The sequence below is a fragment of the Thermobia domestica genome, chromosome 2 (genome assembly GCF_964235325.1).
Source record: "Thermobia domestica chromosome 2, izTheDome1.hap1.1, whole genome shotgun sequence".
In the NCBI taxonomy this organism is placed as follows: Eukaryota; Metazoa; Arthropoda; class Insecta; order Zygentoma; family Lepismatidae; genus Thermobia; species Thermobia domestica.
In genome coordinates this window covers 97,303,028-97,328,026 of record NC_137455.1, presented here as the reverse complement: position 1 = coordinate 97,328,026, position 24,999 = coordinate 97,303,028, and the positions used below count along the sequence as shown (strand labels likewise).

The 24,999-nt window shown below is 31.9% G+C and overlaps 1 protein-coding gene across 1 annotated transcript in view; it reads right to left on the bottom strand.

Annotated features, from left to right (window-relative positions):
- Positions 1 to 299: 299 nt before the first annotated feature.
- Positions 300 to 24,999, bottom strand: part of LOC145674266 (uncharacterized) — a 457,273-nt gene continuing 432,573 nt past the window's right edge. Inside the window, exons 3-4 of the mRNA XM_081744104.1 lie at positions 10,920 to 11,843; positions 300 to 2,711 (exon numbers count right to left, since the gene is read on the bottom strand). Of these exons, the coding sequence (XP_081600230.1) occupies positions 2,227 to 2,711; positions 10,920 to 11,843 (1,409 nt within the window). The 3' untranslated portion in view covers positions 300 to 2,226. The remainder of the gene's footprint in view (positions 2,712 to 10,919; positions 11,844 to 24,999) is intronic.

Here is a 24,999-nt window from a genome sequence, read left to right as displayed (position 1 = left end):
AATTTGGTTACCGTTAAACAGTTTTTATGTTCCTGTGATGTCAGTGTTCTCCATTAAATGTGACCACTCGAATGTTATGAAAATGTTCTAAATGGCACATTATCTCACATGACCATCAACGCCAGTAAGTCCTCTGTGTTTGGCCCACCCTTTGTTCCAACTTGCACACATATCTGTTGTACATGATCAATTCTTCCAAACTAATACCAATAAGAGAAATTTTACTAAATGCTCTCTCTGAGTCACTTTGACTAAGTTTTTACGAATAGAGTACTACAAACATAAAGAATGTTATCTCCTTTGATGGTTTATATTTAGTTTTTTATTTCACTTGCACATAACAATATACACGTTGTGTTACAGTGTTTCTCCTTTTGTTTTATTGCTGTTTTATTTTTTTTAGAAATTTATTTTGTTAATTAGACAATCCACATTTTTTATTTATATATAAAAATCATTTCCAATAAGGCACTGCTTTGTACAGATATGATGATGATATTTTTCAAACAAACTAATAAAATAACAAAAAATATTATAATTACTAGATTAAACCAATTAAACTATATAATTGAGATCACAATAGGACTAAGGAAAAACATTTCATGTTTTTTTCTCAATTTTTGGATTCACCGGAAATAGTAACAACAATAATTATTATATTAATACCTAAAAAGAACTTTCTTATATAGATATATATAGTATATGTATGTATATATATTTATATATTGCGGAACACAATGTAATGTACATTAAATGAAACACACATATGTTTTTTTTTTTTACAATTACTGAAACAGACGGAAACTCAAAATATGTTTACAATATTATAGATGTTTTAACAGAAGAAAATATATGTGTGTGTCTGATATATGCTTACATATTTGGAAATACCTAATTTGACTGGTTCTATTTCAGATCTGCACTTTATTTAAAATAATGTTTTTAATATCATGTGTAATGAATGAGTTTGATATATATATGGCATATGGACGTAGAACAAAACACTGGACATTGGGTCGTGAGCATATAATTGAAAAACAAATTATATTCTTTTTTAATTTTTGATTACAAATTAGAAATCACATTCACGATTTAGCAGAATAATATTTTTTAAAATTTTTGTATCAAATTTACTAGTATTTTTTCCTATTTGCTTGACTTCCTTTTAGATAAATCATCATATAAGACATTCTTCTAATCATAGTAGAACTGCTAATAGAGAGAAAAATATACAAAGAACAACAAATTAATTAATCCCCCAAAAGAAAAAACACATTACAAAATGAACTGTCTATAGCTTACAAATAAAAACACGTTTTCTCTTTTACTTTTCTGTTTTTAACCATCTCTTTTTAAAAACTATGAATAGGATACTCTCGCACACCATTTTGACAAAAAAGTTTCTGTACTTCGCATGCATCCTTCAAAATTATCAAATATATATATTATATATATACGAGTTCAACAAACATTCGCAAAAGTTACTATTTTTACTATTTTCACTTTTAAAAATATACATATATATATATAGATAGATAGACGGATAGTTTTCGCTTTTTAATTTTCGAAAATAATCTCTTGTAAACACAACAATGTTTTTCGTTTAAATATTTAACGTCACAGCATTGGCTTTTGCATTTTATTTTATTATTATTAATATTATTTTTTGTAACAAAAGTCTTTGGAATGTAAATGTATATAATATGGACATGTAAGTCTCTTTTCTCACCATTGCTTCTTTTTTATTTTTTTGTTTCAATCAATTTCTTTCTGTTACACTATATATACACACACAGGTACAACAATGTGCTGTCCCTTAGATTTACATATCGTTGGACATAACTTAAAAAAAGGAATGTGATTCTTCAAACACACACGCACATTTTTTTTTGCGTGTGTCGTTTTCTTTTAACACAATCGGTAAGAAGAAATAATGATCACACGTAAATTAACACATACATTTATATATTTTATAAAGATTTATGATTTGATTAATATTCGTTTGAAATCTTGTTTGATAATCGGCCATTTTTTCCATTCACTGTTTGCACTAATATACACTACACACATTAGCGAAACGCACAAAATGGTCGAGTTTTTAGAATATATTTAATAGGAAGAACTGGTGTGTTTTATTGATATTTTTTTCGTTTTACGGTAAACGTTGATGTAATCTTGTCTTACCAATATCTTGTTATATCCATTTCTGATCAGCCACTATCATCATCAACTGCTGTAACATGTTTTGCGTACGTTTGCTAGTATCACACTAAAGTCATCTTCGGATTTAACACCAGACTGTACCATTGTACCTTGCTGTTCGTATTCGCAATGGTCACCATATTGATTTTCTGACTTGAGGCTCATACTGCCAGACGAGTCCATTCCAGTATGATGAGGATAATAGCTATGTTGTTGGGGTGGAGAAGGACTATGTTGTTGTGACGGCTGTTGTTGTTGATAATTGTGATTGGAATCCATTGCTTCCGATCCGCTACCACTGCTGCTGCTGTTGCCTCCGCTTGCACCAACACTCTCAACACTAGCACCACTTGGTGAGCATTTCAGATACTTTTCGAATTCGTTGGTGTCGACACCATCCAGAAGCTCCTCTTGGGCAAACGGGTGGTTCATGGGCACGTGGCCATGGGACGATGTCGGTGGTGGAGGGTATGCTCTAGGTTGTTGACTATCGTCTGAGATGACTCCGTCTGAAACAATAAAAAGTAATTTAAGAACATTTTAAAAGATTGATTGAGGTTTAAAATTTTTTCGGTTACTAAAATTCTGTTTAATTTTACCTTGTTTTTTAACATAAAAGAATTAAATATACAAAAATTTCGAGAAATATATGACGAAACTGTGAAGTTTATAACTCACATCATCATTGTATATCTCCGTTGGTCTAAGTTTTACCATAGAACTACTTAGCGTTGGACACTTCTCATGTATTGCATACACACCCATCATACATGTTGCAACACTGTACAATTCAGTAGTTGAATGTTGAATACACTTCTTTAAGTTTTTTCTCTGATACTCTAGGGGAAAACTACATGCTACAAACATTATAGTCAAAAAGAGAGATGGTCGTCGAGATATTCAATATGAATACAATGGAAAAGTAAGAAAGAATGGATGAAGGTGCAAAAAGAGTGGAAGACGTATTATTGGAGGTTTGGATTGGAAGAAGAAATTACATCTTCACAAACGGTGTTGTCAGGTTGCTGTAATGGTAGACAGATTTCCTATTATTACACGTTATTGCACTAGTATATTGAGCACTGCGATGACAAGTGGTATCGCCAATGTAAATGGAACGACATGATGATACGAATAGAAGTAGAAGATAATTTTGAACACATACTAGTAAAACGAACTGAATTGCAAGGCAAAATGGTGATAGTTTAATTAATATTTGAGTTTCAACAACAATAAATTACTTTATGAATATAGAAAAAAAAACTACCCACAACGTAATGAGAGCAACAGACATTATTGATGTTTCTATCTAATCTGCTGTTTAATAACTACAAATATCTTTGATGGCCACAACATAAATGAAGAAACTATATTTTAATTACCAAAATCACATCTGAGTTGAAATGCTACAAATCATGATATATATGTGTGAACTTTATTTTCAACAATTACAAACATCAATCTCCAGAAACTGTAATGTTGATGTGCTGAAGTGAACATGATGATATATAAGTTTTAATAACTGTGCTTAATATAAGAAAAATGAACTATCAATATAATGGAAAATATACATTCGATGTAGGTAAAACCATTACTCCACTTTTTATATATCAAATCCAGAAATATTAATGAACAAATATTTAAACTGTTGATTAGTGTAATGATTATTTGGGGAAAATGTTTGATAATCTTGTACGCGTACAATGAAAAGCGGAACATCCTGTAAAATCTTAAATATGTTTATTCCAGTGCAAAATTCATACTTCATGTAAGCACTTAAACAATTCTGTCGTGTTGCTTGTAGTTTGGAACTGACTTGACGAAGCTCTGGATAATATTCAATCAAAATTGACAATTTTCTTTCCAGCAAAATCCTCGAAACATAAATAACAGAAAAGAGAGAAAGAACCATTAAAAGATGCGTAATGAGCAAATTGCTGATGTTTTTTTTTCTTGATTTATTAAGCTCTAACGTCCCTGTACTAATAATAAGATTTCAGACACAAGGTATTTTCAAATAACGATACGGGTGCAATAAGACACGAAAAATGAAAAAAAAAAAGATAAACAAGTTTGAGTAAACATTTGGTGGTACCCGAAATATGAATGGAAATTGACTTCACTAGGAGAAGACTGACTTGTAACCAGGGATGGTAATTCGAAAACTTATTTTACAAATACTAAGTAAGTTAGTCTATATGTTAGTTTAATAGGTTGTACATTCCCCATAATTTATGACATAATGCAATGAAAGCTGAGGAAATTAACAGATATTATAAAGAAAATGCAGATAAACTGATTACTAATTAGTAATAGTTTTTCGACTGATTTTCTCCATTTCGTTTCGTTTCGTTTTTGAATCTGTTGGCACTTTCTAAACTCCTGTAACTTTCTTCCTGTGAGTTGTAACAAGTCTTTTGATTAACAATTCATCTTTAACAAATTTATTAACTCATGTTCTGTAATAAGATTATTTTGCAACAACACTGCACAGGTTTTAAACTTGGTTGTCTTATAAAAGAAATTGTTTTGGAATAACACTACACAAGCTTTAGACTTAGTTCTCTGGTTTTCATCTCATGTTTTAACTTTCTTTTGCAAAACTACATCAGTAAATATATAAAAAAGAGTAATTGAAAATGTAGGAAGCAAAAATCCAAATCAACCATCACGCAAACTACGGACAGTAAGTAGTGTAATATTCTCCTAGTAACATTTAACTAGGCCTATCTCGGAATTCAAAGAAGGCTTAACAAATTAAATTACCATCAAATCATTATAAGGAAATTTTACAAGGATATTTCACTTGGAGATTCATCACCTTGAAACGTCAAAGGAAAAGAAAAGTCTTGTTTGAGATTTACTGATTATTGCCTTGTTTCAGAAAAGAAAAGAAAAATAAGCAAAGAAAATGGGAAGGAAAAAAAGTTCATATCTAACGATGCTGGAACAGAAATTCATCAACCAAAACTTCAACAGTAATTCTTCCTAATCTACTTCTTTTTCCAAAGGCCACTCCGCCTCTAATTCTTCACACCTATAACATCATGAAGCTTGAAAATTCGCTTCCTTTTTTTTACGTATTTTTCGAGGCTCCGTATACACACATACAGACATTAGTGGTTGAGTGAAGAGAAGGATAATTTAGATAGGCAATTCCACTCGAGTCGTGACCATCAAAAACCAATTCTGATTAATCGCCACGTCTGAGGAGGACATCAGCGCATGAAAAGTACTGTTCTTTCATTCGCACTTACTTTTTTTTCCCTACTAAAAACATTTTTAACTACCAAAGCAGAAGCTTTTTTTTTTTCACGTAGTAAGTGGTGAGGGAGGATATGTTATGCTTCTTCCCAGCCAAGTACAGATTGTTTTCCTGTTGTAATGTTTTCTTTTTTTAAAAAAATACTCTTAGTTTTTCCCTTAAATCATTAATAAAGTGAATAATTACAATTAACTGTACTACTATGTTCTCTACAGTCGAATGTCAACAGTAAGAGACAAACTAGAAGTAAATAAAGACAAACCATGTTTTTTTTAAAGAAAAGAAAAATAATTATTAAAGAATGAATTTTTAGAAACGATTGACATCAATTTAGCACTAGAAGCATGTTCTTTTAACAATTGGAAAACGCAGACACACCAATTGTGCTCGTGAGTTTAACCACCCATGGCGCGTGACTTTCCATCATCTAAATGTTAAGAAATAGTTCCAACGAGATAGGTAATGGAAGGATGAAGAAAATGTAGTTAACAAAAAGAAATAGTTCTTATTTCGATAAGTCTGTGTTTTATCTATTAATCCAAATGAAGAAAGAAAACAGTCACGTCCATCCAAAATAAAAAATAATGACATGCTGAATATATTGATTTCGTTCTGGTCAAACACCAAATGCATTAATCTAAGTAATGCCTCAGAAAGGTATTATAATTTTCTATGGTGTAAAAATTTGTGTTTACGATTTGTGTTATAGATTAAAAGCTAGTGTATATTCATAAAGAACACTGAACATATATATAACATTCCACTTATGATGTAATTGGAAAGCAGTACTAATTATAAAGACACATTTCTGAATTTATAAGATGTAAATTTCAAGCTTTGCTTGTTAAATTGTGTAGTAAACCTGCTCCTAGAACCAATTTCTACAGAAAGATGCTAAACATTAGAATTATTAATTTTCACACACCTACAACTGAAAAATGTAAACCAAAAATCTGCAAAATGTTCATTTATTTATTTTTGTAACTTGTGATTTTTGCTTGTGTGAAGTTGTAACATTTCTTTGAGGACCAGAGCTATAAGAAATGTAGCATTACAGTTTAATGTGAAATTCGAACTACATAAGACCTCACTAAGAATCAAACGCAAATCTCCCACTCCAAAGATAAGATTATTAACCTCTTAACAAGGGTGCGATATTGTAGTTCTTGTGACACAACTCATCTTCGTTCCATTGTGATACATTGAAGAAACCCCTAACTAACTGTATAGCCTACGGAATCCGGAGGTTCAACGTTGCATTCACAAAAGCTCTCCGTCTACTTTTGTCCATAGCCAATTGGATACAGTTTCTACTTTCTTTTCCTATTTCTGCGAGATCAATCTTAATATTGTCCTTCATCTGCGTCAGTTTTTCCTGATGGTTGTCTTTCCGATTGGATTTCCATTTAAAATTTTGAAAGCATTCCTTTTTAATTTTCTCTACATGATATGTCCACCTGAGTTTTCTAGACTTAATCACCCTAACAATGTTATGCAAGCCGTTCAAAATATGCAGTTTCTCGTTATGAAGTTTCTGCCTTTCTTATTTCCGTCCGTCTTGGATCCGAATACTCGCCTTAAGATTTTATTTTCAAATACTTTCAGTTTGCGTTCTTCTCTTAAAATAAGCGACCATGTTTCGCAACCATATAGTACAACAGGCATAATTATCATTTTATATATTTTTAAGCTTAAAATTCTTCGACAGGATTCTCTAAAACAAAAGATTTTGGATTGAATAATAACACAGATTCCCTGCTTTCAGTCGGCATTTAATTTCTTCGTGGATATGTTTTTGGTCTATTAATGTTAATCTAGATATTTAAAAGTATCCACTTTATTGATAGTATTATTCGATATTTTAACGTATACATAATTTGCAGTATTCGGGTGCAGTAAAATCCCATGTATTTCCAAGAAACTGTATGGCTACTTTTTTTATTTTAGACTTTTCGCAAATTTAAAACCCAATATCACTGAATACATTATTCATTTAAAGAACATTTTTACATCGCTAGTTTGTGAGTTAAAATCCTAATTAAAACTGTGTTAAATTGGTGTTATCCATACGGGAGAACCTAATTATTTCCTAAAACTATGCTTAAATCAATTTTCTTGTTCATGTATGGTGCACAAAAGAACGGAATCTGTTGAGTTTTACTACACAATCTACTCAAATTCTCAATTCATTCTCTTTCTAAACCCTTTCATATGGTGAAAGACTCCTTCCTTTCATTTCTAATATCGTATGTTAACGATGAACGCTGATGCTGAAAAATAAGATATTATTTCCCTTCATTATGATTTTTTATTTGTATCGGTTCGAACACAATCATCCAGGAACACCATCATGCTATTTTTATAAACTGGAAAAGGTGGTTATCACAGCCGTAATAAGATATTAGCCCAGATCACACCCTGTTCTAGAATAATTAGTCACTCTCAAGTCTACCAATTCTGCACGTTCATTGAATGAATCAACACTAAAGGCAAATATCGGAATTTATAGAAATGAAATATATTTTGAAAAAAAAAAAAGGTTTTTGAAAATAGTCTTTCCACTTACTCTATAAATAATAGAATGCTTTATTTTCAAAGTCGAGATATTGCTTCTTCACAATTCATGATAGTCAGAAATTTGCTGCTATTTTCATGAAAACTACTACTAAAAAGTAAACTGTTCAGCACTATAATCCATGAAAAGTAATGGTGGTCAAACATACGCGTTGTTAGTTACGTGATGATAGCATATCAATCGAATCGCCATTATTTTCTGGTTTTCCAGATTGAAATTTACTGCCCCATAATTACTTTATCTTCAATTATCTCACAAGGAGGATCAGCAACGCATCAAGAATCAAATCTGGGATCATGTGCACCAAAGGTACACATAATAACCAGATTGGTTAATTATATGAACAGGTGTCCCCGTATAAACGCTTTACAATTTATTAAAATACACTTAAGGTAAACGTTACAGTTTGCCACAACCTAACCATCCACTTCTGTCTCAAAATCCTTATATTCTTATTCATAGATTTTATCATACTAATTAAATCTTCGACAAAATGAGATATTTTGTGAATCCAAAATTTTAAAGAATTTCTACGTTTGCGAGAACAGTGTTTAAATATGTGGTGAATGGCTATGTTTCTTTCTTCGAACAAGTTTGTACATGTACACGAATTAACAAACGCACATTAACATAACAAGACTATATGACTATGCCTATGTGCAAGCATTTGTAATGTTTGCGTTATGAGGAGATTTTGTTACCTAGTGAATGGTTTGTATAACTACTAAACAAGAGTGTCAATGTTCATTTTGAAAGAAACTGATGGCTTTCTTGATTGATTTACTCCTAATTATGAAATCGTTAATAGAAAGCAATATTACATTCTTGTAAACTATTTTTACCTTTGATTGCTTGTAATCAAAATGTAATTTGCAATTAACATGATTCACACAAAAAAGTTATGGTGCAAGCTAACACACTGAATTTTGAATGTACTCTACATACACACCATGTTGTATTACTATGGTTGTTTTACTAACAGGAAAACATATAAATGTATTGTTAATGTGTAGTTTAGGTAGAGTTTAATAGTTATTTTGGAATTTATTATTCTTATTTTTAATTCCCTAAAATAGTATCTGAACAAGCAGAAGGGTTATATATATACGATTCTTGTACTTTACAGGTCCACAGCCACACATTTAACTCGCTATAAAATATAAGTTGTGGACTATAAAATGTCTAGAACAGAAGGAGTGAAACTGCTTACAAGGAAATTTAATTTTTAATTTCACAATACACTCCAAGAACATTTAAAGAAGGAAGTGATTTCTTTGCTATGTCAGATAATATAGTTAAAGTTTAATACATATTGAACTGATTCTTTAAGAATATTAAATCTTATCATATATATATCAATATATGTATCCTATGTGCTAAGCAAGAAATATAAATTTTATCAAAATTTCCGTTTTGTAATAGCCATATAACGTTTTTACTCCATTATTAAATTCAAATATTGTATATTTGAATTTACTATAATAAAATTTAGTTTTACTTGCAAACCACCGACAATATGCCCAGGGATCGCGAACCACAGTTTAAGAATCTCTGTCTAATGGAATACCGAAGTTGTTTCCTCCGTCTCTGATATAAATAAGAAATTTATATAAAGTATTTGGCTATTTCTTTGCTCAGTAATTTACAAAATAATTATTTTCTTGCAAACTACATTCAAACTAGTTCTCATTCAGACATTATTGAATAGTCTTTTTCTAACTGGTGACTACAGAACATAGAAAATAACGTCAAGGAAACCTCTGCCTTAGATATGTTATAAAGCGATAGACATACTCATGACCTAATTTAGCAGGCAGCTAGGTACTATGAAAACAACAAAAATATTATATCAAGCAGAATTAAATGTTTCTGAGTTAAATAAAGTTTCTATGGTATTTGATTTCATGTCTATAAATGTGTCCAGTACTATTATAAATCAACCACAGTCAGTGATCAACTTGGAGACAATGAAGATGATTGTAGAACTATTTTACTTAACTTGCATTATATTTTTTTTATTTAAGTGGACTTAATTGAAAAATTCGTTTATTCAAATATTTATGGAATATGTCATTTCAAAAACCTAAGGGAGGAGTCTACAGCTTCATCTCATCTACGATGATTTCCTGGAGATAAACATTTTACCTAAAACTACTTCACTTCCCTCCCGTGCAATATTAATATTTTTTTGACTTTCCGAATTTCTTTATCTTAAAACATGTCACAATTTACAACGATATACAATCTCACTTCTAATGTAAAATCAACCACGAAAGATTATTTTCCATAAGATTAAGTGTAAACACACCTTTCTTTGCCAGAGGATTAAAACTGGATTGACAAAGTTTGAAGCACCATTTCTGGTATGTCACATGGTAACAAAGTTGGAAGTTATTGAACAAAAACTATAATCTGCTAAATCACCATTCCTTGATATTTATCTGTAAATTTAAGTGCAGATCTTCCAACACACGCATTTATTTTATAGATGAAGAGGAGAAATTTCGAGTATCTTGGAATATTTATTTGTTACTATGTAAAAATATTAAAGTACACTCATTCCTTGTTTTAACGAATAAAAAGGGGAACATTGGTTCGACATTGTTTATAAGTCCGACACTAAGCCTAAAGAGGATAAGATTTACAATTACAGTACTGTACTTCTAATCAAGCCCACTACCCAATATGACAATACAAAATATCTATATCTGTAAATTACTTTATAATACAAAACATGCAACACTTTTACTTCGATATTAGGGTTTTTAAACAGAATCAGTCACCGCTTCCGATAAATATATACATAAGCATTGCAGTTACGACAAGCGATAAATGTATTTAGTATTCTATAATGAAAAGTGAAGTGAATATACTTACTGCTGTATGATTCTGGTGTTCTGCTCGGGGCGAATGAGTAGATGCCAGAAGACGACAGGCCATAGCTTCCGTAGGAGCCGATGCTCGAGGTTGTGTATATCTGCAACCCTCCGCATGACTGTTGCTGTTCCTGTGCTGTAGTGGACAGAGGAGGATAAAACGTACTAGTTACAGTTTCATGTCCATAGCCTCCGCTGCCGCTACCCATAATTCTCCCACATGCCTGCTGGGATGCCATCATCCCTATAGTTTGACATGGACCCATAGACACGGGGTACCCGATAGACGACTGGGCAGCATTCAAACGTTGTTGGCGATAAGCGAGTGTCTTAAGGAAATTTGACGTGTTGGATGCCATTAGTTGCTGATGGCTATGTTGTCGCTTTTCCTCACTGAACTGGAAATTATCCTTTTCCTGTTCCATAGGAGACATCTCGGGCGTTGGTAATGCATTGACGTCGTCCATGGGGGGCATAGGATGCTGCGACTGTTGTTGGGCGTCTTGTAATGGTGAAGAGTTAGTACGTAGCGCCATTCGTAGCGTATCTGGTTCTGGACTTCCATTAGGTGAAGCTTCGGGTGTATGAAGCATAGGTGGGAAATGGGTACCAAACCCGTTTGACTTATGGAATGGCGGATAGTTATGGAACGGTGGCATAGGACAGGATGGAGGTAACTTTGTGGTGTGAATTCCAGATGCTCCACCACCAGGTATGAGAGACGAAGTCATTCCTGGCTGAGGAGGAGTTCCCATTCGGCCACTGACACCTACATCGGCACGGCGTCCTCCCCGTTTGTTGTGCTTGCGTCGTCGAGGTCGATACTTATAATTTGGATGCTCTTGCATATGAATGACACGTAACCTCTCGGCTTCCTCTACAAAGGGACGTCTGTCTTGAGGGGTTAAGCTGCGCCATTTCTTTCCTGAAAGAAGAAAAAAGAAAGAAATACTTACTTTACCACTTATAGTAATTATTAAGTATAGACAATAAATACAATAAATATACATATTTTTGAGGAATTTCTGACAATAATTATACCTAAATTGTTTTACATTCCCAACGGTACAATTTGTAAGAAATCCAAATATCTTGCCAGTTAAGGTCCTTACCCGCTCAACTTACTATTTAACTGCAAAATTAATGAAGCAACTGATTGCACGGATGTTTAAAAGAAGTTGAAGAAATGATAAGTGACTGTTTAAAACAAAATGCTAATCAAAAATACGTAATTGCTTAAAATGCGATAAATGTTTAATTGACTAAACATCTAAAATGGATATAATATGTAGCATGTTGCAATGTCGTTGTAAAAACAACTTTCCGGAATTTTATATGGTCTTATTGATGGGTACAGCTGGTTTTTGAGGATAATTTTTGAATGTATAAAATGTATTAAATAAGTTGATACACGTAAGATATTGAAGAATAATTTGTATGAATCTGTTTATTATAGAAGTACATATAGAGGATATGTACTTGTTTATCTTGGCAACGTAACGTTGGAAAGTTCCTCTTTAATATGCTTATGTTTTGGATAGTACTCAAATGTTGTGTAACGACGCGAATGCACGATAAAAATGGTGTATGATAAAGGTTTATAGTAAATTTCATTCTTACAGTATTAATAGTAGATATGACAAAAACAGTTGCAAGACGTATTGATCTCTATGAAGAGACTGAAACTATATCTTTATATCTTTTAGTAAGTCAGCACAACTTGTACATCTTCCAAAATATTCTATTGACCATGAGCTAAATTTGGAATTTAGCATCCTTTTCACCACGGAGACTTTATAACGTGTAAACTTGCTAACATTTGATTTATGGATCTGTATATGTGGCTTCACCGGGTACTGGCCATTGGCTACCATTTTGTTTCCATTCATTTCTTTCACTGTAAGGACAACTTCTTATCCTCAATACTCTGTAGGATATGATTCGACTTTTGGGTTAATTGTAAAACTAGGTTAAACGAATAACTTAATATGTATAGGGTTACGAGTTCGGTATCAAATCTAACACTTGGATTTAGAAGCACGCCATAATCATACCCTAAGCGTATATTTTAGGGCATTCTTGTTTCTTGTAATAAGCATTCATCCAAGGAGCTGTAAGGGCTATAATGTTACTTGCGGTATGTGCTCGCATATTATAATACACAGAATAACACATGGATATACGCCACGAGTATGCTGTAATTCTAGATTCAAAACCACAATGAATATTTCGTTGTATACGAAACCTTTATTTATTTATGCGATAGTTCGGACCTAACCTTAATTAGACTTCATACGATATAAAAACTTCATGAAGTTTACTAAAATTTTTAACAAAAAACATTCATATTTTAAAAAAGTATTCATGGGTTATGGTAGTGTACAATTATCTATTTATTTTTAGTCAATTTCTAAATTCTCTGTCATTTGTAATCTCTCGTGCTCTTTCAAACTTTCAGTATAGAAAGAGCTGATAAAATTCATGCCTCATATACTGTAGCTTCGGAGATCAAACGGAATATAACCTTTCCTCCCCCAAAAATGAATCTGATAGAAATATAGCTTGATTGAATATTCACTCACTTAAGAAAATGTTCTATTTAAAGATGTTTATACATACAAGTTTGATGTTTCTTTTCATTAAAAATTGTTTGCATTCCTGTAAAGTCCTTATACTCCTGACAAAACCTGATCCAGCTACTACCAGACGAAATGTATTTTAGAAATAAAAATTGCGTTTTTCATAAAAGGAATATTCATATTATTAGACTAGTTAAAAAACTTGTTCTTTCGCACGGAAAGAATGGATTTATAGAAAATATTTGAAAATCGTACGTGAACCCCTCTTATCTCCTTTAGGATTTGTATTGTAAGTGATTAAAAAACTCAACTCTACTCAACCCTTAAATAGTTCAAAAATTCGTTTCAAAGGAAGCAGCCGTTACTCTTTATGAGGAAAAAAAAAACCTTCCTTTCTACCTTAGGATGTGTATTTCAATCAAAGTAAAGTGAAACATTCAGATCGATCCATATATTAACTATTTCAGAAATTTACATTAAAGGGCTTGACCGTCTCCTCATTCTTGTAATTTTAAGAATATAAAAAAATGGGGAATTAAAATATTATAAAAATTGTCCCCCTTCTTCTGTTAAAGCAGAACTTTTTCGAAAGTTCTGGGACACATGTCTAATTATTTTTAATGAAAAGTTTATATATTGAGTTTCAATCCTCTAACTCGAGATACTCCTTAGATATTTTAGGGGCCGCGGTGGCTCAGTGGTAGAGCGTTCACCTCTGGTGCGTGGGGTCCCGGGTTCGATCCCAGCCTCCGCCAAGTGAACTTTGTGGTGGACAAACACCGTGTGCGTGTTTTTTCTCGGGGTTCTCCCGTTTCCTCCCACTTTCTTCATTCCACCATTTCATTCATTACTCATCATCACCGTCTCCTTTAGCCTAACCGGCATAATTGTGGGACGTAAAACTCAAAGATTTCATTTTTCCTTAGATATTTTATACTCTCCTTCCCCCTTAGGGGGTGCATTTTAAACAAAATAGTGTAATAAAGTTCCAGTTTTTAGTACGTACTAAGTACATTCAAAAATTCATTTCAAAGTGTTCACACGGTTTTGATTCGTATAGGAAACAAACAAACATATATAAACATTCATCTTTATATACAAAAGATGAAATATACGTTTTGAGCAACTTAATTTTAGTTAATATATGTTTGAGGAACTTTGATAGTAGTGTATTTCAACTTACAAACACTTGGTATATACGGTTATTTCTTATAATGTATCTTGATATAGTACGACATTCCTTTTAATAACTACGATTGGTAACACTTTATAAAGCACATAGCTTATTTTCGTCTCACATAATGTAAAGAGAAAAGATGAATAAAGCTCGCTTTTTTACTCTTTGGTTTTTAAAACGTTAGAAAAAATATTTATGAAGCGTACTGAAAACATTTTGATTTCAAATCATACTTTAAATATATATATATATAAATTGAACACTTTGAATTAGTTTGGTCATTTGATGAATAATTTACGTTTATACACATTATGTTTATATATGTTCGTTTCTCGTCTTTATTATAATGGTGTTTATTTGGTGCGTTTAGGATTTGAGAAGCAGTAAATGATTCTTTGATTGTGTGTTTGTTTTATATTGTGCATATATATATATAGTTTTATGTTGTATGTTATTTTAAACATATTGGAAAGAAGAAAAAACTATTTCTTGTACATCGAGACATTCTGCTAATACTATATGCATAACATGATTGTCGAACTGAATAAAAACACGAAAAAGAAAAAGTTATGTATTTTACAAGCAAGACTGCTAGTTTTTTTTGCACTATTGCACAGAAAAGTCGAGAGAGCTTAAACTTGGGTATTACTACACGATAAACTACTCAAGTATATCAAATTATATTTGAAAATAATATATTCTATTTACCATTTTGTTTATATATATTTTTAAAAAATAAGTTTTACGATTAATATTTTTAAAATTATATACTTATTTTTTTAAAAAAATATATTATAATTTAACTGATAAACATCGTTAAAGGAAATTAAAAATTAATTTTGATTATTTTTAAGAAAATAAAATGTATACACACTAGCAAAGTATTGTGGGATAAATCTTTCATTTAATAATAAAACGTCTCGTATCATGATGCGATTATCTGCCTCATTAACGACCGATATGGAACAAAATTTCTCTTATTAGAAGCGTGAACTTTCTGTATTTTTTTCCACAAACAAATCATGCTTAACATCTAAACATTATTGCAGAACTTTTTCACGGATAAATGCATTTGGTGACATTGCTAGTTTCGAAGTGTGACCATCTTATATTTTGTATTTTGTATATAGTCATATATCATTTATATCTTATACTACATATAAACAGTATATATAGTATTGAATGTTATTGTTTGTTGTTTGCTGACAAAAAATGTTTAGCGAATGTATGTCTGTAATCGGATTAGTTCAACGAATTAAGATAAGAGTAAAGGTTCGGATTAATACGCGGTAAAACGTGCCCCTACCTTTTAAATTTATTTTGTAGGGAGCGATGATGTTTAAAATAATTTAACCAAATTTCATAGTTGAATATTCAAACTTTATTCAAAGACAAGTTAAGTAAATAATCAGAGAATAATCAGTGCAGTTTTATTCTTTGATATTTTGTTTCTTTCATTCGTTGAGAGCACTTAATTTTCCTCCTCAGAAACTTGTTTGTTTCTTTCATTTGTTGAAAACACTTAATTTTACTCCTCAGAAGCTTGTTTGTTTCTATCATTTGTTGAGAACACTTAATTTTACTCCTCAGAAACTTGTTTGTTTCTATCATTTGTTGAGAACACTTAATTTTACTCCTCAGAAACTTGTTTGTTTCTTTCATTTGTTGAGAACACTTAATTTTACTCCTCAGAAACTTGTTTGTTTCTTTCATTTGTTGAGAGCACTTAATTTTCCTCCTCAGAAGCTTGTTTGTTTCTTTCATTCGTTGAGAGCACTTAATTTTCCTCCTCAGAAGCTTGTTTGTTTCTTTCATTTGTTGAAAACACTTAATTTTACTCCTCAGAAACTTGTTTGTTTCTTTCATTTGTTGAGAACACTTAATTTTACTCCTCAGAAACTTGTTTGTTTCTTTCATTTGTTGAGAACACTTAATTTTACTCCTCAGAAGCTTGTTTGTTTCTATCATTTGTTGAGAACACTTAATTTTACTCCTCAGAAGCTTGTTTGTTTCTTTCATTTGTTGAAAACACTTAATTTTACTCCTCAGAAGCTTGTTTGTTTCTATCATTTGTTGAGAACACTTAATTTTACTCCTCAGAAACTTGTTTGTTTCTATCATTTGTTGAGAACACTTAATTTTACTCCTCAGAAACTTGTTTGTTTCTTTCATTTGTTGAGAACACTTAATTTTACTCCTCAGAAACTTGTTTGTTTCTTTCATTTGTTGAGAGCACTTAATTTTCCTCCTCAGAAGCTTGTTTGTTTCTTTCATTCGTTGAGAGCACTTAATTTTCCTCCTCAGAAGCTTGTTTGTTTCTTTCATTCGTTGAGAGCACTTAATTTTACTCCTCAGAAACTTGTTTGTTTCTTTCATTCGTTGAGAGCACTTAATTTTCCTCCTCAGAAGCTTGTTTGTTTCTTTCATTCGTTGAGAGCACTTAATTTTCCTCCTCAGAAACTTGTTTGTTTCTTTCATTTGTTGAAAACACTTAATTTTACTCCTCAGAAGCTTGTTTGTTTCTATCATTTGTTGAGAACACTTAATTTTACTCCTCAGAAACTTGTTTGTTTCTATCATTTGTTGAGAACACTTAATTTTACTCCTCAGAAACTTGTTTGTTTCTTTCATTTGTTGAGAACACTTAATTTTACTCCTCAGAAACTTGTTTGTTTCTTTCATTTGTTGAGAACACTTAATTTCACTCCTCAAAAACTTGTTTGTTTCTTTCATTTGTTGAGAACACTTAATTTTACTCCTCAGAAACTTGTTTGTTTCTTTCATTTGTTGAGAGCACTTAATTTTACTCCTCAGAAGCTTGTTTGTTTCTTTCATTTGTTGAGAGCACTTAATTTTACTCCTATGAAACTTGTTTGTTTCTTTCATTTGTTGAGAACACTTAATTTCACTCCTCAAAAACTTGTTTGTTTCTTTCATTTGTTGAGAACACTTAATTTTACTCCTCAGAAACTTGTTTGTTTCTTTCATTTATTGAGAGCACTTAATTTTACTCCTCAGAAACTTGTTTGTTTCTTTCATTTGTTGAGAACACTTAATTTTACTCCTCAGAAACTTGTTTGTTTCTTTCATTTGTTGAGAGCACTTAATTTTACTTTTCAGAAACTTGTTTGTTTCTATCATTTGTTGAGAACACTTAATTTTACTCCTCAGAAACTTGTTTGTTTCTATCATTTGTTGAGAACACTTAATTTTACTCCTCAGAAACTTGTTTGTTTCTTTCATTTGTTGAGAGCACTTAATTTTACTCCTCAGAAACTTCTTTGTTTCTTTCGTTTGTTGAAATCACTTAATTTTACTCCTCAAAAACTTGTTTGTTTCTTTCATTTGTTGAGAACACTTAATTTTACTCCTCAGAAACTTGTTTGTTTCTTTCATTTGTTGAGAGCACTTAATTTTACTCCTCAGAAACTTCTTTGTTTCTTTCGTTTGTTGAAATTACAACAAAATACTTTGGTTTGTGTAATATTTACCTGTACCTTGGGCAGAAAGTACTCATACATATGCACTATACTTAGTAGAATGTTCATTTCATATTAACAAAAAGAAGAATGTTTTGAATATATATGTAAGATTATTATGGGATAGTTGTTGATATGGATATGTTTTAAGGTTACCTAGTCAGTGAGTTTGTGTACTTAACAGTTTAAAGAAAAGGATATTTAAGTTATATCAAATAATAAACCAGTTTAACACCATTTATAGACGTTGTCATATTTATTAAAAAGGTGAGATTAATGGTGTTTACATATCGAAGCTAATTTTTACATGAAGAAGAAATACTACCACTTCGAATTTTTATTTCAGCAAACGAACCAGGTTTACGACTATCTTTTTGATAAGTCGTTGTAAAAATTTTGGTTTACCTCACCCGGGACTTTGTAAATTCAGTTCCCGAAGAAGAAGAGTAAGGTTGAATTTACTTTTACTACAGTTAATGAATACGAACTTAACCATATTGCGAAGTGGTAAAGTAATCATAAGAAAAATGGACAACGAAACAATGCAGCAGGAATCAAATACTAGTGACCAAGGTGAAACTAGTGTAACACCAGGTTTGTCATCAGAGGATCGACTCTTGTTAGCTGTACAGCGACAAATAATGCAGATGTCTACCGAGATAAAGCAGACCATAGAGCAGAAGTCTGACGAAGCTAACAAGCGATACGAAGAATTAAAGCAGACCATGGAACAGAAGATAGAACAGAAGTTTGACGAAGCTCATAAGCAAAATGAAGAATTAAGTAGACGAATGGAACAGAAGTTTGACGAAGCTAACCAGACCATGGAACAGAAGATAGAACTGAGGTTTGACGAAGCTAACAAGCAATATGAAGAATTAAGTAGACGGATAGAACAGAAATCAGATGAAACGAAACAGACAATTGTCCAGGTGGTGAACGACATATCCTCACAGTTCGAGGAAAAGTTAAAAAAGATATCCGATGATTGTCAGGAAAAGCATGATCACCAAAATCAAGAAATCTGTGCTGTAAAAAAAGATTTAGAAGTAATAGAATCTTCCATTAAACAGCAAAAGATCCAGGTTAGCAACAATTCTAATAACATACGTGTAAATACACAGTTATTAGCTATTATTCAGGAAGAGATTAGAACGTTACAGGCTAAAGACAACATTTACCGAAATAACTTGGGTAGTGATCGCTTTGAGTTGCCCCACTCACCAGAGATGAACTCGCCTTCGCCGGGGTCTGATGAAGATATTATACTAGGAGAAAGTTGTCCGAAGAGTACTGATGAGCGAAACATAGATGGTGTCACGACACAGCATGTCACGGATAGGAACTATCACTCAACAAGAACAAGGAATGAGAAAAAGAAGGTAAAATTAAGTGTTAAAATGAGTGAAATTCGAGCTATGAGCAAATTCAGTGGTAAGTGTAATGAGAATGCTACTTCTTTCTTAGAGAAATTCCAAGACGAATGCAATATAATGTCTATTGATCGATCACAATATATGAAATTAATACCCCATGTATTACTCCCACCTTGTTCCTTATGGTTTAAGGCAATACGTGATCACATTAGTACATATGAAGAATTCAAAGCGGCATTGATCGCAAATTATGAAAATGACTTTTTGCTGGCAAATAGAGATGCCACCCTTAGAAATCAACACTTCAATCCTCGATTGCACAAATCTCTTGTAGAGTTTGTTGTAAATGTCTACAACGAATTAAAGGTCGTTAATCCTTTGCAATCGGAATCGAGAATAATAGCATCGATTCGAAATTTGCTTCCATTTAAATTGCAACAGATCTTATTTTCCACACAGTGTATGAGTTTCAGTCATTTATTGATGCTTGTCCAATGCTACGAAACTCGATACCATGCCATGAATCCACAATCAGGAATGGGTAAAAATAAGAATAATTCAGATCATTTGGTGCCTGTTCGGAATTTAAATATTCGGAGTGTGAATAATACAGAACCTAACCTAAGCCGAGTATACTCTAGCAATCAAAATGAGCACAATAGGCAAGGTTATGTAGGGAATCCGCCTAACCTAATTAATAGTAGCAATTCGTACGTTAGACCATATAGTCAAAATAGATTTAAAAATCGACGTAATGTATGGCAAAATTCCAGAAATACAGCGAACTACGTGGATAGACGTAATTGGAGATCAAGAGATGGGACTTCATATCAACATCAAAATCACGATGAAAGACATGTACAACATAATGTAGAACCTAATCATGATAGCGCAGTACAGTGCACTTTATTAGAACCGTATGCAAGTTCGAATGTAACCTGATTACCGTTAATGAAATTAGGTTAAATTCATGTTAGTTATAGATTCTTGTAAATTTTCATTTTTAAAGTTTATGTGTTAATATCAATAATGAAAACGATTCTTAAAAATACTTGAAATGCTTAAGTAGAGTTTAGGTAGACTGGAAAATTAATTTTTCAATGACTTGAATTCTTTCTTATTAACGTGAAGGATTGTAATTTAATTCATGATTAATCAAGCACAAAAATTGTTTTCATTATATTAATTTGTGTTAAAACTTTCTTGTTAAAAATAGGTATTTGATGAAATGAAAGAATTGTTATGAATGTATTTATATATATATGTATATGTGAAATATAATGAATAGATATACAAGGTGCGATTAAAATATGATGGGCATAAGCAATGTAACGAACACTAATGTAAACGGACCAGTGGTTCTTGAAGATAAAAGCCAAGCCTACTCATGACTTTTATATTCAGTCCCTTTGTCGAGCGACATTTTATACAACAAAATACTTTGGTTTGTGTAATATTTACCTGTACCTTGGGCAGAAAGTACTCATACATATGCACTATACTTAGTAGAATGTTCATTTCATATTAACAAAAAGAAGAATGTTTTGAATATATATGTAAGATTATTATGGGATAGTTGTTGATATGGATATGTTTTAAGGTTACCTAGTCAGTGAGTTTGTGTACTTAACAGTTTAAAGAAAAGGATATTTAAGTTATATCAAATAATAAACCAGTTTAACACCATTTATAGACGTTGTCATATTTATTAAAAAGGTGAGATTAATGGTATTTACATATCGAAGCTAATTTTTACATGAAGAAGAAATACTACCACTTCGAATTTTTATTTCAGCAAACGAACCAGGTTTACGACTATCTTTTTGATAAGTCGTTGTAAAATCACTTAATTTTACTCCTCAAAAACTTGTTTGTTTCTTTCACAAACAAAAGAAACAGACTTTAAAGAAAGAAAACTGCAGTGATTATTTATTGCACAAAATGTGAACTTGATCTCTTGAAGTTTATTCAATTATTTTGAATTATCACCTGGGACTTTTAAAATAAATAAACTCTATCTGAAATTTTAAAATATATTTGAAAGGCAAGAAATTGGAACATTTTATTGGAACAATAAACCTATGTTCATTACAGAAATTGGGAGATGCGGAGAAAGATATAGAACAGGTGACTAGCTTTCGTTTCTAGATCATGTTATTAGTCGAGATGTTACGGCTAAATAAGAGAATCTTTCTTAGAAAAACACAAACTGATGGTTAAGGACATTTTAAGGTGATTAGTTGTGTAAATTAAACAGAGCTCTCACAGTTTCCAATCCCTGAATTGGGCGCTTAGGAAGGCTGTATTTGTCGAACATCAGAGTGTTCAATATCGACAAGTTTTGGTATATTATATAAATAGCTAGTGTAGGTAAATGATTGAAGTACTTGCTTCGTAATCAAGAATCTCTTCGACAGTCATGCTGCCCATGGTTTCCATAAGAGGTTCTTCAGTCTTACCAGGCGACGGTTGGAACGATGGAACGATTATTTTAAATCCTGTACCTGTAAGTCTGGTCAACTAAATTCTCACTGTTTTCTTTGTTACTCTGAATATCTCTAGAAATGTATCTACCGTAAAATGTTATTAATAAATAAACTACTTTTCTATGTCAACAAAACTTTTAAACAACATAAGAATAATTCTGTACGAGAACAATTATGATATCCCTCGTAGATGTACCTACACAACTCATACATAAATACTATTGGTGATATCACACAATAATTTACTGTGGAATTGATTGCTTGAGACTGCCATTAAAAGTTTGTTTCATTTGATGAGATATGTAGACAGCCACCTGAGATGTACCTCATACTCTCTCTCTCTCTCTCTCTCTCTCTCTCCAGAATCAACAAGTGATGTAAGCGATAAATGTCATTAATATTGCTGACGTTGTGAGCATTTTTACTGAATATTTATGACTCAACACAGGTGTTTGATGTAAGATGATACAGCGATGGGTGATTGGGCATGACACCTCTTTATTTCAACTTTGTAGCTTGTGTAATTCATGTTGAAGGGTAAAAATATTTTTTAAAAAAATTATTGGTAATACACAGTATTTTGATGAAATATTAGAAATACTTAAAACTGCTTGAAATATACGGTAATTATAAACTAGGTAACGTTTCTTTATACTGAGTAACTAAATACATTTGGTAAGGAATCATCATAAGTTAACTTTATTTAATTTTCTTTGATATTTTTTAAAAGAACGAAAAATTAGAATCAATATCTCAATATTTGTTGAAGAAGTGGGTAAATGGTGTCTTCTACTCGAAACAGATCGTATGAAAACCAAAGGCTAGGTGGGATTATTACCTGCTTACATTGTTTTAACGCAAAAAGTGACTAAGGGTTAGGGAAGTGTTTTCTCTTGTGTCATACCCAGGTTTCATGGCCGGTATGAGTGCGTATGATTCTTGATATATGTTAAACTATAAACCTTCGTCTTATTTAGCCTCGATGCTGACAATTATAGGCATCAAGATAGAAACAAATATCTCATTTCCGAACCTGACAATAAAATATCCTGCTCACTGGTCTAGTGAGTACTATATATGCCTTTGGTGCATTAGGTCCCAGTTTCAATTCTCAGAGCGAGAGCATCGAACTTGCCACAGCACCTCAGATACCACTTTAAACTGTAGGTCTCGTCCTATATAGCCTCGCTGCTGACCAAGGACGTAAATACAAGTCAATTGTACTTATTACAAATTAGTTTAATTTATTTGTTTGTGTCTATCGAAATAATGAACAGAAATGAAGTAAAACCATATAAAATTAGGAATATATTTAAAATTGAGGGTATTTGTACTGGGACAAAAAGTTTGGGGATAATTTCCAGATAAGCTCATTCTATTGGCATTTGTACAACTAGATTGTTTTGCATGGTCCCGTCCTTATGAGAAATAAAAAAAAAACCTCAGTTCCAACCTGTAGTCAACGGTATTCTAGGGCAAAACAATTTTCTAGGGGGCTATTACCTTATCTTTCTACTTACACCTATGTCTATTGGCCAAATATTGTTTTAAAGAACATTAAGCATGCTACACATCTTAGATTTTTGAACTTAAGAGCTACAGTATTACTTGACTGTTAGAATAAATCAAATAACAATAGGTAGAATCTGCTACTAAACGATTCATATTTTCCTTATACGGAACATGAATCAATAATAATAATAATAATAATAATAATAATAATAATAATAATAATAATAATAATAATAATAATAATAATAATACCGGTAATAATAATAATAATAAACTATTCAAGAATAATAAAAACTATCGACTACATCAGATCGACAGCGAACAACATACTCTCAACGCCATAAAAACTCGTTCCTTTCGAATTTCTCAAAAATTACGAATGACACAATTCATCTTCAAGTATGGCTTCTGTACTATTCAGTGGGGTTTATAGACTTTTATCGACTGGATTCATCGAGTGATTATCGACTGGGATCTTTCGACTTTTTTTTTTTTTTTGTTAAACACTAATAATATTGTAAAATGTAATTTTCAGTGTGCGTTGAAAAAAAAATAGTATCATGCAGCATAAAGATGGAAGCGTGTGTGTCTATGTGTTTGCTTTCATTCTGTTTCTTCTTAAATATTAATTCGCAACTATTTTCCTCTTCAAATGAGTTTCAAGTGTGCGCCTAATGACGAGATTTCATTGCATTGGGTATCGTTTAGTTTTCTTACGTAAGACACGCACACAAGGGGAAGACTTTGGCGCCAAACAAAAGTACGTGTCGGAATTTAGAAAAATAAAATCTTTATCCCCTCTTTTTTTCCCTGAGTCGTTTACTATACCTTCTCCACCCACTACACAAGATTTAACTGACGAACCTGATTGACATTCTCGGGAGCTTTTCACACTTTGCAATAGTTACTGATTTCCCTTTCGCTAAATTAAAACTGATCATCACTCTGTTGCCACATTGTTTTCTATTAATTAGAGTGCAGAATTTATAGATGCATTTTCGTCCTTCTTTCAAAGAAAATATGAAAATATTGTAAGGATGGTATCGTCCCAGAGATATATTGAACAATTTTGACACGCCGGGCCATTAAAATATCCCGCCACCTCAATATAAATTAAAAATGGATGTTGAAATTTTGAGACGGTGATGTGAAAGGTCAGAGTGGAAATGGAGAGATACGTAAAACGAATATGAACATCCCGTGCCATATCCATACGTGAGTGCAAAATAAAATTTTGAAATTTCCATAACCGGAGTATGAAAATAAATAAATAAATAAAGACTGGTTCTAGAAATTTGCCGCCCCATCCTGTGTAATTCTGCCTCTTATCGTACTGATCGATGAAATTTATCTTTATTTTCATCAAATTTGGCATAGCACCTTAATGAGCTTAGAACGCATACAAAATGTAATGGAGACCTTTAGTTCCTGAGATAACGTCCATCAAACCTGGGGTTTAGATTTCGCCACTC